The following is a 14,372-nucleotide window of genomic DNA, read 5'->3' as shown; positions in this document are numbered from 1 at the left end:
CTTGAACTAGTTTTAAACATGTCTTCTCCCTCCTTGGTGTTTACACCCTTCAGGTACTTGTAGACTCTTATTTTCTCCTGCTCTTAGTCATTGTTTAGCAAAGCAATAAATTATTCCCTTAATCTTTCCTTGTAATTTAATCCTCCAGCCTCATACTTACTTTTCTTGCTCTTCTGAATTCTCTCCACATGTCAATGTCTTTCTAGTATTTGAGTGTATGTAATGTGCTAGGTATGGTCTCACAAGAACCATATAAAGGTAATATTTCCTCCTTTCTCTGGAATGTTAGGCTTAATAGATGCAATCCAAAATTGACATTTTTTTTGTTTTTTTTCCCCACTCTACTGCATTGCAAAGTCCTATCCTATTTGCTATTCACTCTCAGCATTACTGCTCCCCAGTTCTCTTCCTCCATCTGAATATCTCTGTTTTGGATTATTTTCCCCAGTTGGATTAGTTTATTTATCCAGGTTGAATTTCATGTTATTTCCTGCCTGTGTTTTTAACCCGTAGGGCCTTTTTTGTGGGCTTTTTTCTGCACTGGTGTTTGCTTCTGCTTTCATCTTAACAGAATCTGCTAATATCACTAATAATCTGTTTTTTTCCATTTCCCAGATCATTAATGAAGATGTTAAACATAGCAGACCTAACCCCATTCTCTGTGGCCCCACTAAATGCCTCTTTTCTGACCTTGCCTGTTAATCACAATCCTTTAGTCAGTTTTCAGTCAATATGACAGTGTCTATGTCCAGATCAATTTGAATGAATTTTGCAAGCAAGATTTCATGTGGCAGTATGACAAATGCTGCACTACAGTTGAGCAGTGCTGCATTTATCACCTTCTGCCATACACTTCCTTTGTAATCAGTCCAAGATCTAAAAAATAAATGGGAGGCGCAATAAAAGTGCCATTTATTTTTTTAAATGTTTATCTCATCGTCTAGTTTTATGAATTGTTAACTCATTTTTACAAGTTATCTTTGGGATTTGCAATAAGGCTATTATATTGCTCTGTACCTGCTTCTGAGAGCATGTAAAATAAAACCACGGCCTCAATTAAGATGTTTTATAATAGTCATAGCACACTCGATGCTAACTAGTGGCTGCTGTATTCATATTTGGTTGGGTAAAAGGTTGTTGGCAGCTTGGCAAGTGTGTAATAGAAAAAGTATTTTTTAAATAAGCACCCATTAAAGCTTCTATTCTTTGCTTTGTAATTTAAAACAAGTACATTACAGATGAAGAATCAGTAATCATCCATATTGCCAGTGTGCTGACAGAGTTTGTGACAAAGGAAATAATGCTTAACATTTGCTTGTATTCTGTTTAAAAATCACAGCCATACTCTCTAAACCAATGTCGTGGGCACATATTCTAATTTTACATTATTTTAACAACTCCTGAGACCAAAATCCAAGAGAAACAGCACTCCAAATTCTATTGAATCCCTCAGAAAGCTCTCCCATCACCTTATGCAGAGACTGTCCACTCCAAAACTGGAAAAGCCTGGAAGAACAAATAAGCCTTGCAACTTGGCCTGAAGGTAATCAGATTCCAGCTTTTGCAAGCTAACAAGGGGATAGAAACCTATAGTTCTGCCCCCTGCTAGTTACAACAGAAGCTTCAAGCCTTCATTCCTCTCACAATTAAGCTAGGGGTATTGGTTCTGTTGCCTCAGATGATCTCAACAGCCACAATATCAAATGGGAGGAGAGGAGACTAAGGTTATTAGGATCCAACTCATTAGAGATTCATAAACGAAAGCCAACATCTTAAATTGCACCTAAAAGCCAACTATCATCCAGCATAGTTTGTGGAACCCCAGGAGTAATGTATTCCATATAAAAGTACCACATTCCTGAATCACTTTAACATGCAGCCTGTGTAGATTACATTGCAGTGTCCATGCTTCTGTTTACAGTGAGCCTGGGTTTAATATTTAGGAGAGATTGAGTGGAGTTGTGCCAGTCAGGATTGAAGTGAATTGACAGAGGTGCACTGCTAAAGAGTGTGGGCACAGAAATTGAATACCAGAGGTGTGAAGTTAAGTATAATGTGTGTCAGAGCTGTATTGTCTATGGCTGGCAAACTCTAAGAGTTAAGAGGTGCATTCTCTGATGGGAAGATCAGATATTTTGCTTTGTCCACTGGGGCCCACACCTGTACAAAAGCCAGTAAAGTCCAAAACTCAGAGTAGGTATTTCAATGGTCTGGAAACTCCTGCAAGATCTGTTTCTAGTGCGCCAATTATGGTATTAGACACCAAATACAATAATTAAATGTGTCTCATCCAAGTAGGAATGTCAGTTTTATCATGCCCATTGTGTGCTGAAGAGAGAAGTAGGGTATCTAAGATGGTCAGCCACTAACCCGGTAAGGACCTTGAAGATGAGAACCAGCACCTTAAATTGGATTGATACTGAACAAGGAACCAGCACAGACCACCAGAGTGATATGATCCAGTCTGCGTGTTCGGGTGAGGGCAGGATGAGCTCTTGCACTCTGTAGTAGACACAATCTGCAGTTGGTTCTGTCAGCCTCACGTAGGGAGCATTGTGGTATCCCAGCCTTGAAGTAATAAAGTCAAGCATCACTGTGGCCTTGTACCTGAGGAGTTCGATGCAGTAATCTTGTCAATCAGAGATGGAGAAATATATTTCTGGAACCTGCTTGCCCAAGCATAACGCTGAACAGAGTGTGACTTCAAGATCTGCACCAGTCTGACTGTTGATTGAGGGGTTGGTCATGATTTCTTAAAGATTTTTCAAAGTGTTCCCTCTTATCTATCTTAGGTTAGGTTTAAGACAACTGTTTCCTCTAGTTGTTTATTCATTTCAGACATTTAGGCAGCTGGCTGACAGCATCTTCTTATCCAGATGAGGACACAGATAGCTGTTTCATCAGCATATTATTGACACTTGATCTCATTTATTGTTCCACTGAGTGCCCAACAGACTGAGAGCAGGATGGAGTGGCAGCTGTACGTGAATCCTTTGCTTTTGTCATTGTCACTTTACAATACTGTAAATTTTGCTTTCATTCTCTCAGCATGACATTTAACAGGCAACTCAAAGGTACTGTTTTTGGTTCATTGGCTGAATTAAGGCTAAAAATTAGCAGAGGATCATCCATTTTTTGCCATAAAAATGACCATAATTTTGCTAGATTGTTGCAGCATTGGCAGATGTCAGAGTAATTTGCTAGAGATCAGCAGTAGCTTAGGGCACAGTCTTGTTTGTACAGCATTCATATCTGCACTGACATACATTTATCTGCCTTCTCTTATGCTGACGACCCATTTTTCAACATGCCTGCTGCTTCTGTCCTTTTATCTGCTTCTCCCCTAAAGGACAGTGCCTGTTTGCTTAGTTCTATTTGTTGCTTCCTCTGTCCTTGGATTCAGATCTAGTACTGGACAGTACCCTCTGGTTTTTGAGGCATAGAGTTTCTTTGCCCTTTTTATGGCCTTTGGGAGAAACTAGCAGGAAATGAAGGAAAGTAATGAGGCACTTTGCTGATAGAGCATTATGTTGCTGAGCGAGAGGTGGCGTTTTTGCCTGAGATGATTAACGCCTTTCTAAGATTCAGTCCTTGTTAATTTTCTTCAGCCCATCTGCTAGTTGATTATTAAAAGAAGCTTCCTAGGCAATTATGTCACAAAAGGCTTCTTGAGATGGAATACCAGGCTACAACACCAAGAACTCTCCTGAAGAAAGGAAGAGTTGGATGTGCTCTAATGAAGAGGAGGGATAGCTCAGTGGTTTTGAGCATTGGCCTGCTAAATCCAGGGTTGTGAGTTCAATCCTTGAGGCCACTATTTAGGGATCTGGGGCAAAAATCTGCCTGGGGATTAGTCCTGCTTTTGAGCAGGGGGTTGGACTAGATGACCTCCTGAGGTCCCTTCCAACCCTGATATTCTATGAGACCTGCACTGGTCTAAGGGATGACAATAAGCTACATGATCAAGAGCAATGAGCAAGAAAGTGGCAGTGTTTTATCTTTGTGTAGAGTTTCTCCTTCCCCCACGGCCTCATGTCCTGCTCATCCATTTCAGGAGATGGGTCAGGTATCCTTGTTCATAGTCTGTGTATCCGGAAAGGCGAAACTAGGATCATCTTCAGTTCTGTTGGAGTTGGAGACTAAATGGAATACGAAGGCAGCATGTAAATTTTTTGTATCTGTAGAGTGAAAAATAAACTTAGAAAACGTGATCCTGTCACATCTGGGGAAAATGAACACAGTTCAAAAAAACTATCTTGTTGCACATGGCAAAATTTAGGGTGAGACGCATCAATTCCAAGAGAGCCAAAAAGATGAGCAAGAACTGATTGATTTATCCCATTATGACTAATGGGAAGAAACGTTTATTGCGCTAACAGTGAATTGCCGGGAAGGGCACAGACTAACCTATTGGTTCAGGGGTGAACCAGTGAAAGAAGGGGCAGGATGTGTTGTGAAAGATTCAGGGACATAACTAGCCTCTGATTTGTGCCTTTAATTTAGGGAAATTCTTACCAAACTGGAAACCCTGGAAAGATTGGCCAAAAATCCTTGCTTGCAAAAGACGCATTGATCACAGTGTTTATATATAAAATATATGCGTTATTGAACCATCAATAACTCAACCTAAACCCAGTCATCGTGTTCACATGCGCTTTGTGCTCCATGGCAAGCTGAACCTAAACTCTGCTACAAGCCTGTTGGAAGGTTCTGGCACAGCCCTGCAGCATTATTGAAATTAACCAACAACTTCATTGCCACTTTTAAAAATAGGAGGTTGTGGTCTGAATAAATGTGGAAATGAATGACAATCGGCACAGGAAGATAATAGTTCCTCTGATAGGTTGTTGGCTTTACAATGTACATAAATTTTCAGCTGTCATTATGCCACAGATTTTTGTATTAACTGCCTAACTGCATCGGTAGAAGATAGTGCTGAAGCTGTAGATCCTGGCAACTAGTGAGGGGCGTGTGGGGCTTGCAGCATCTGAAGAAGAATGGGTAGCAGTTTGGGATGTAGGATAAGCACATGTGGGGAGTTATTCTGCTAAAGTAATAGTTAATCTTGACATTGAAATGGTTTTAGATTTTCAAGTTAACACCCTTCTGAGATGAACGGAGCAAGAAAATATTGCATCATTTATACACAGTTCATACTTTCACTGTAGTGTTTGCAATGAAAGAGCTAAGATTTGTTGTTTTTTTTTAATGCAAGCTGAAATTCCAGAGGAGCAAGGAGGAAATTCTACAGCTGAGGAATTGCAAAATACTGAGCCCAGATCACATTACTTTTCCTTTATCTTGCCCCAAGTTATCCCCACCCGCATTGCCAGATATTGATACGCTCCCTATTTGTTTCTGAAAAGCACTCTGCAAACATGTGGATGTTGTATAAATAACGAAAAAGGCTCTGATCTGTTAGCCAGGGCAGGATGTATGTGAATTTGGCCTTGGAATGAGCTCCAATTGGATAGGGCCATGTCTGTCTATATTTCATTCTGCTCCTAAGGCCAGGTCTATGCTACAAACTTTTGTGGACGTACTTCATCACATCCCCGACTAAGCTAAGATCTCTGACCAACATAGCTGTTCCAGCAAAAGGCTCTAGTATAGGCACAGTTATGCCAGCAAAACTGTGCTTTTGTCAGTACAGGTTATGTCACTTTGGGGAACCTGTACTGCCAAAAGTGCAGTTTTGCCAGTATAAGCTGTGGCCACACAAGGAGATACTCAAGGCCTGCATGCATAGTGTCAATCACTGAAATGAAGAGGCATGGAAAAGCCCAGGGAGAAAGGAGAGTGCGATGATTGGCGGACCTCCAAAGTGAGCCCAAGGGTCTTCACACTTGCACAGTTTGTTAACCCATAAGCTTGAAGAAGAGCACAGTTCCTCTTCAGGGACCTACAGGTGAAGTTTAATGGCTTTCTGCCACCGTAGGGTGGAGTGGTTTCAGTCTCGAACTTAAAGATCAGCTGTCGCTCAGCATCAGGTCCCCATTGACTTCCCTCATTCTAATGCTGTTTGTTCAGTAGACTCCCTTAGAGATGTGCTTTCTTTAAACACAGGTTGATACTCTCAAGGCACTTACCATTCTTAGGCTCTGATCCATTTCCATGGCTTCCTATACTCCAGCCCTTTTCTGATGTCTGAACCTGCTCCTCACCCAGCTCTCTCTCCAGTGCACTTTGTGCACCTCTGTTTTTCATGCTTGCTTTCTACAAGTATTCAGCCTCTGATAGGAGCCTGTATTCTATTTAAAACTACTACTAATAGTGTGTAACTGTAGTCTAGTGCCTGTGAAATCCTCCTGTACCACTCCAGCCGCTTCTCTCCCCCCAACCCACAAAGTTGGAGCATTACAGATGACAAGATTTTTCCCCATGTAAACAAGTTAGCGGCTGTGCATATTTATTCATGCAGTCCCTCTTATCAAGACTGATCTAGCAGCCCCATTTGCTTCTGGGGCTAAGTAAAGGTAACGGACTGAGATTTATCAGCATCTCACAAAGGAGAAGCGCCTCATTGAGAGCAGAAATGCCTCTCTATTAAATTTAAAAATGAAGAAAAGCAAGAGTTCCTGTTGAGTTTCACTGGCTTCCTGTGTCTTCAGCATAGCCTATAGCTGCTTTCTGCTCTTCTCCAGCTTTAAAACATGCTTTTCTTCCCTCGGTGCCTACTGTAGGAAAGGGAATGTTTCCCTCACCCCACCAAGGATACAGTATTCTCTCTCTGCTTTCTAGCCCTTCCTTCAGAGCTGGGAAGCTGTTAGTGAGGCCATGGCTACACTCACACTTTACAGCGCTGCAACTTTCGCTCTCAGGGGTGTGAAAAAACACCCCCCTGAGCGCTGCAAGATACAGCGCTGTAAAGCGTCAGTGTAATCAGGGCGGCAGCACTGGGAGCATGGCTCCCAGCGCTGCACGCTACACCCGTAAGGGATGTGGTTTACATGCAGCGCTGGGAGACCTCTCTCCCAGCACTGCCGCTCCGACTACACTCCCACTTCAAAGCGCTGCCATGGCAGCGCTCCCGCAGCACTGCTGGGGAAGCGCTTTGAAATTCCAAATGTAGTCATACCCTCAGATGCTTTTGTCATTGGTGTGGTGCCTGAGATCTGATGCTGCTGGGACTGGGGCAGTGGCCGCTGCAGCAGCAGTGTCTGCTGGCAATTGTAGCATAAGCTTGAGGACAGCCTGCTGCCTTCTTGGTATGAGCAATATCTGAGGCATGGGAGTTTCCTTTCCAACTCTTCTCATCGGCAGCCCTCTTAAATGCTGAGGGAAGGTGGAGTTTAAACGACATTGTTAGGTAGCAGCCGTTACCTTAGGATGGGGCAGGTGGAGGAGCAGCACTAGGTGGATAAGTGCTACTTTGCAGAAGTAGCTATTTGAAGAAAAATAAAAAGTCCCCATCCCCTGGAGTGAAACCAAATTAGCACCATAATTCTGTGTGCACGCTGTGCCCTAAGCGCTCTCAAGCCCACCTATGTACAGCAGCTTGATAGCTTGGAAGGAATCATCAGGAAAGATTCCTTGAGGCTGCTGATCACCATGAAGCCTTTCCTGGCTTCCTGCCATAAATAAATATTTTGCTTAATACCCAAACATTGGATATGACAGGTGCCACAATGCTGATGCTCCAGCACTGCTGAGATGGAGGGCGAGCAGCAGCAGAGTTTGGCAGCCTTCATGTTCTCCAGTGTAACATATGCAGAACATTTCTGGGTATTGGATCTCTGTTCACCTGTTTTCCCCCCCCAGCTTTATACCCCTCCCTCCTCAAATCCCTAGGTCCTGAAGGTGGCTGTGGGGTGATGGGAGTATGCCTGTGTTTTTGTGAATGATCTTTATATGCACACAGCTTCTGTGTTCAAGGAGAACAAAATAGATACCCTCCCCCAGCCTGCACCCAAGTTGTAAGTGGCTGCTTGAAAGATCGTCTTTGTGAGACATCTGAAGATGTGAAAGCACAGTAACAAATGACTCAGCTAGGTCTCTTCCCACCCTTCAAATGCAGGGATGTAAAATGGAAAGGGCCGTGTGTATTATCCTCTCTTTATCAGAAATTGCTTTCCTTTGATACCATTCATGTATGATGCTATAAGAACTTAGCTAGACACTGCTGGGATGTGTTTGAGGAAATCACTTTCGCTTTTGATAGTCCTGGATTTGGTGATACCCCCTCTTCCTCTGGTCCTTTGGGTTCAGAGTCGTTCACACATCCCTGAGATTCAGTGACCTGCCCACAGTAAAAGGTTTTCTGGAAGCACATCTCTTATTTGATGAAAAGGCATTTTCTTACTAACTGTAGCATGCCCCTTTTCCTGGGTGGTCATGTTCCAGCTGAAGAGGGAAATTATATGTTACTTTTGCATCACCTGTTGGGTTCAAGGCCTCAAAGACATGCTCTTAAGGATTTGCTCACAGCTTCCCAGACTCCCATTCTCTGAAATTTCCCAGCACTGGAATCAAAATTCTTCAGGATCTCATACTCAGACGCTGGTTTAATAGCAGGAGAAACATGGAGTGGACAGTGGGTAACTTACTGAGATAATGAGGTGTCCGGGCTTAGGAATATCCCTGGTCATGGAATGTTGAGTCAGTAACCCAATTACACTAGAGTGGGCTTGAATGTGGTAATAAATGACACTCTGCTGGCCAGTAGGTGGTAGAACTTGAAAATGTGCCATTTCTGCTGGAAATGTCATTGCAATTGCATAGATGAGACTGGTGCCTGAGTTAAATGAAGTTCTCACCCTTCCAAGTCTGGAATACGTGGAGAAAGTACAGCTGGTCCCATAACCCTTTGGCTGAAGTGAAGAAGAGTAAACATTAAGTGGCTTCTCTGATCTTATGAATGCTGTACCTACAAGTATAGAGCTGGAAAAGCACCTTTTCCAGAGGTTGATGTCGGGCCCTCCTTAGTGAATTTTCTAGCTGGCATGCTTGTCTGGTTGAAGTATTTCATTAACGTTTCAGAAGATGATTAGTGTTGCAGTGAGACAGAAAGAAACAGGATCTGGTCCTTGTTTAGGGGAGAAGGGTGTGCCTGGTAGCTTTTTGAGTGTCCTCTGGGCCAGGCCACCTGCGCATGTGAAAGGGCTCTGGTATTGTCTTTGTGTGTGGGTGGAAGGTCTTATTAATGGATACGGTTGCAGCAGCTCATCTGTATGACTGCATCAGACTGATTAGCTGGGGCCTGGTTACTGCTGCGAGTGGTGATTATGCCAGTACAGCTGTTCTCTCTCTCCTTGTATCTGTTAATTACTACACGCATAGATGTCATCACCTCTTAAAACTGCATGGCATTGTCCCATTAGCGAAGGATGTGGGAAGCAGCAGGGGGGTGGGAAACTCTTTGGAACTACTGGCTATTTAGAAGTGAATGGAGAAGTGGGTTGAATGAAGCAGGTGTCCCTAGGGAGAATTTCCAACTGTTCTTACCTTTGAGATTCCACCTTTAGCTATCAGTTTCACAGCATGGCAGAGCTGGGCATTTGCCATCATGTTCCACTGGGTGCCCCTTACTGAGAGACACCTGGACTTCAAACTGTAGTTAACTAGCCACGGGCCTCCAAGCGCCTAATCACTGAGTGTGCAGGGCCACAGCTGAACAAATGGGTTCCATTCCTTTGATGACGGTCAGAGGCTAGTTCAGAAAACCAATTTCACCAACTGTGATTCCTCAGGAGATGGCAGCTCTCTAGGAAGAGAGGGAGGCTGTTTACTCTGTGACTTGTGGAAAAATAGGTGTGCAACAGAATCCCCTTGAGGCTTTTCTGTGACTATTCAAATGTTTCTCGTTTTCCAAATGTAATGCTCTTTGTTGTTATAAGCCACTTTCTCCTCTCTGATCCATCAAAATCCACACTCTCGATTTCGGAGAGTGCACCACAGTCTCCATGGCAACGGGTGCTACTAGTGTGCGTGTGATTTTTGCTAGCTAGTCAAGCAGGAGCAGAAAACGGGGTGGCCGTACTAGAAGAATGGGGGGTTGTGGAAAGTACTTAACAAAACACCAGGGACCTATTCTTTCCACTCTGACAGTGAGCTTCTGTGAACACCACTGACTACCAAGCGACACCAAGGGCAAAGATAGTGACTGGCTTCTATCTTTCAGAGAAATCCTAAAGGACTCATTTGCTATTCTAAATGTGGCCCTTTCTGAGGAGAGACTGAAAGTTGCCTGTACCTAGAAATAATGTGTCACATAACTCTGCTGATCTATTTATTTGTCTGACAGTTGCCAGGATAGGGCCCCCGGCACCTAGGCATTCTATAAACATGTACTAAAATAGTCCCTGCCTCGAAGAACTTGCAGTCTAAATAGAAATGGGTGGGAGAGGAAATGGAGCCACAGAGAAGTAGTGTGACTTAGCCAGCATCTCACAGCAGGTCAGCAGTAGCACTGGAGTAGAACCCACATCTCCTGAGTCCCAGTCCAGTAACTTAATCAACAGATCATGCTGCCCCTGGATCCTGAGCTGCTGCTATTCCAGGCGTAGGTCCCCACAGCCGTGACAGTGCACCACAGTACTAACCTGCAGCACCCCCATACTGTTGCAGGCAGTATTCTCCATCTCCTGTGGCCCACCACCAAGCAGCTATTGGGCCTCTTCTGAACAAAGATTGGCCAGTTTGGCCAAACTTATGTAGAGGTTTTGATGAGCTAAAAGTGACTAGTGATTCTAATGGAAACACACATTTCACTTGTGACTCAGAGCAGATTAGACCCCAGACCTCTTGAGAGGAAAGTCTAGACAATTGGCATGTCACTTACGATTGCTCCAGGTCAGCATTTTAACTTGCTTCCTGCATAACCCTCCTTAGCCTCTGTAATAAAAGTACCTCTTGGTCCTCCCTCTGAAGCCCTGATGCTCAGAGTCCCCTACTGGAATCTGCCCTGGATGGTCCAGTGTTCTGAAGCAGCTTCCCCCACTTACCCTAGTGGCCAAACCAGCACATTGCTGCTCTTTTCCATTTCTCCCACTGTTGTTTTATAGTCTCAGCCTCTCCTAGGTTTACCAAATTTCCTATGTGAAGTGTGGTTGGCATGTAAAATCCTGGCCCACAGGAAACTGAGTGCACAGTTGGAGAGTTTGCAGTCTTCTGCGGAGCTGTTATGACATAAAGTTGAGGGAGATCAGCACAAGTCTGAGCCCTGCAGTATTGGGCTCAAGTGAGAGTGAGAGGCAGAGGCTGCTGGTGCTTGGTATGGAGCAAGCCGTAGCTTAGGGCATTGCTAAGGGAACAAAATTAATTTGGTGAAGGGGACTGAGGTGGGAGGCAAACTGAATTCAGAGGGTGTATGTCACTTCTGTGGTTGTGTGTCTCCTCGGTAAACTCTGGACTCAGCATTTCCTTCAACGCTCCACAGCCTGGGAGGAGGAAGTTAAGCAGTTGCTAAAGGCAATTCAGGAAACAATTAACAGGGATTAGATCTCATGTCATTTGTAGACAGGGCTCAGGTTTGTTTAATAGCTAAGCCATGCATGTAGCTGTTGGGGCCATTGCTGGTGGAAGCCTGTACATTTCCTGGCTGACACAGTTCTCCTAGTTGTGTGATGGTAAGAGCATGAGGATGGGAAATGGGGTTGATAAAGGGCCAGAAAATTCCCAGTTGTGCTGCTGTCCAGCTTGATGTGAATATGCCATCAGCTCCCAGCTTTCTTATTAATTAGTGCCAGTGAAGGGACTCTGCAGCTGTGTAGCCCACTGTCCAAGTGAAGATCTGATGATGGAGCAGCTGTCCTGCTCCACAGCTATCTGCTGAGTGCTCTGTTAAATATTTGTGGATGTATGTGTATGTTTCTATCAGATCCTTACTCTCGCTGACAGGTTAGTTGTTTCTTGGAACAGCCTGTAAATAAGTGACTAACCTCCCTGCCCAGCTGTGCTGCCATAGGGGATTCAAGTGTTTTGAGCCTCCTTGGCAACCTTGATTTTTATTGCTCTTTCAAATAATCTTTTTCTGTGGCTTTTTTCAGAGAGTTTTCAACGTCCTGTACCCGATGCCTGCTGACCAGAGAAGACACGTCAGCATAAACTCTGCTCGCTGGCTTCCTGAGCCAGGCCTGGGATTGGCATATGGCACTAACAAGGGGGACCTGGTGATTTGCCGACCAGAGTAAGTGGCATGGCTTAGAACCTGAGAGAGACGTTAACCATTCTGCTTTTTATGGGGAATCAGGCCAGGGTGACTTCTCCTAACATAGGGCTGTGTTAGGGGGCAAGGAGTCTGACTCTTTTGAGCAGTTGTAGAGTTTACTTCAGACTTTGAAAATGAAAGTAAGTGTTTCTGCCCTGATGATGAAACCTGTGAGGCACAGTGGGGATGGAATATCTCACATATCTTATTTCTGCCTGCTATAGTCTTCACAATCCTTCCAGATGCTCTAGTGCTCATATATGCCCAGACATCTTGGAATCTCCCTGGAATATTCAATGTGAGATTATATTAACCAGAACATTTTGTATGGGCTGTGAGAACAATTCAGTGAATTGTTGTGGCTCTGGCATGAAAGGCCACCGGTCTGATCTAGTCTGGCAGTTCTATTTATTATTTATACAGCACCATAAGTGTGCATGTCACTTTATAGATTTGCAAGTAGACACAATCTAATTTAGAAATTATACAACATAGGAAAAGATAATGACAGGCAAGGGAGTTCCTGGTCGTGGAGTGCTGACACACTTCTCTTGTTGTATGAGAGGTTCATTCAGGGGACTTAGGGACCAAATGTTATGGCTGAGATCCCTTCCTCCACTAGCTAGTCCATGTGTTCTTTTGAAATGCAGGACACTTCTTATGTATTTCTGCATTAGTGATTGTTGCTGAGCTGCCTTTGGTCCCTGAACTGTGCCCTTGTTTGGGGTTATGTTTCACTTGCTAAGATTCCTGGGGAGTGAAGTTGCTCTTTCTTTCTGTAGAAGGTGCAGCTGAAATCCTGCAGCAGATGAGTTAATTGGAATACTAGAGCATGGAAGCAATTTCCTTCTGCTCTGCGTGCAATTGAGCATGTGGTACTTGTAAAGTGTTATATGGTCAGCATAAAACTCATTGAATTAGGGCAAATATAGACTATTTTGATAATTACTCATTCAGCAGAGAGCATGGGGGAAACTGCAACCAGAGCTTGAATTGAGCCAGTATGCAGTGGTACAGCATACCAGCACCTCTTTCAAACTACTTGCTGATTCTCCAGAATCTCAGCTTTCATTAAGGCCTTGTCTACACGGGGAGATTCACTGGTTTAGCTATTGTGGAGTAAACTACCCCAGAATACTTCCCCATATAGGGGCTCCACTATGGAATGAGTGTGATTTTAATTCTGGAATATGTACTGTGCTCACAAAGTGGAGTCATTATTCCAGAATAAAATCACTTGGTAAGGCATCTCCCATCTTTTCATGTGCTCTAATATATATACTGTTTACTGTATTTTTCACTCCATACATCCGGGGAAAAGCTGAGAAAGAAAACAAAGGAAATCAGCTGTTGCCACCAGCTAATTAAACAACATGTGCACAAACCTCTTAGGACAGAAAAATCCAATCCTGTTCTTAAAAAAGGTAAATTTTATTAAAACAAAAAGAAAGAAAATACATCTGGAAACTCAGGCTATTGCTAGATTTAAAAAGAGCAAATGCAAGGATTAAGCATCAAGAATAGTTTCCTGAGGTCCAGTTTAAAGGTTACAAACAAAACTAAAGCACCTGGGGTTAGCACAGAGGAGTCCACAAACCATAAAGAAATAAAAAAGAGAGAAATCTAATCACATCGTCTTAAGACATTCCCTAATCTACTTACATATGTGGGGTTTCAAATGAGTAGTTTCTAGGTATGATCTGATGATTTTTCATAGCTGGCCCAAAGCTTCTGACAGCACTGCTGCTCTGTTCCCTCTCTCCGGAAAACAACAGACAGACAGACAAAAGGGGAGTCTTGTTTTAATTTCAAAAAGTTCTAACCTTCCCATTGGCTCTTCTGGTCAGGTGCCCACTCATTTCCTTTTACCTATGCATCATAGTGACTCTTAACCCTTTACAGGTAAAGCAAGGAGAGAACAGCTACTAAGAGGGATTTTATTGCTGACTGACTGGCTGAGTGTCCATAAAAGGGAGCTATCCCTCCCCTGTTCATTTATCACAGCACAATTGGTCCTCTCTGTACTAACAGATGAAGGGAGACCGATAGTTCATTTGGGGCAGAGACCTACTATCTAAGGGTATGTCTACACTACGAAATTAGGTCAATTTTATAGAAGTCAATTTTTTAGAATTTGATTTTATACAATCTATTGCATATGTCCACACTAAGCACATTAAGTCGGCGGAGTGCGCCCTCAGTACCGCGGCTAGCCTCGACTTAC

General features: G+C 43.6%; 1 protein-coding gene across 4 annotated transcripts in view; it reads left to right on the top strand.

Annotated features, from left to right (window-relative positions):
• AMBRA1 (autophagy and beclin 1 regulator 1) overlaps positions 1 to 14,372 on the top strand; it is a 197,552-nt gene that overhangs the window by 144,512 nt on the left and 38,668 nt on the right. For all 4 annotated transcript variants that reach the window (XM_050955228.1, XM_050955227.1, XM_050955229.1 and 1 more), the window contains exon 15: positions 11,988 to 12,127. In XM_050955228.1, the coding sequence (XP_050811185.1) occupies positions 11,988 to 12,127 (140 nt within the window). The remainder of the gene's footprint in view (positions 1 to 11,987; positions 12,128 to 14,372) is intronic.

This window comes from Gopherus flavomarginatus, chromosome 5, assembly GCF_025201925.1.
Source record: "Gopherus flavomarginatus isolate rGopFla2 chromosome 5, rGopFla2.mat.asm, whole genome shotgun sequence".
Taxonomy (NCBI): domain Eukaryota; kingdom Metazoa; phylum Chordata; order Testudines; family Testudinidae; genus Gopherus; species Gopherus flavomarginatus.
This window is presented reverse-complemented; position numbering and strand designations above follow the sequence as displayed.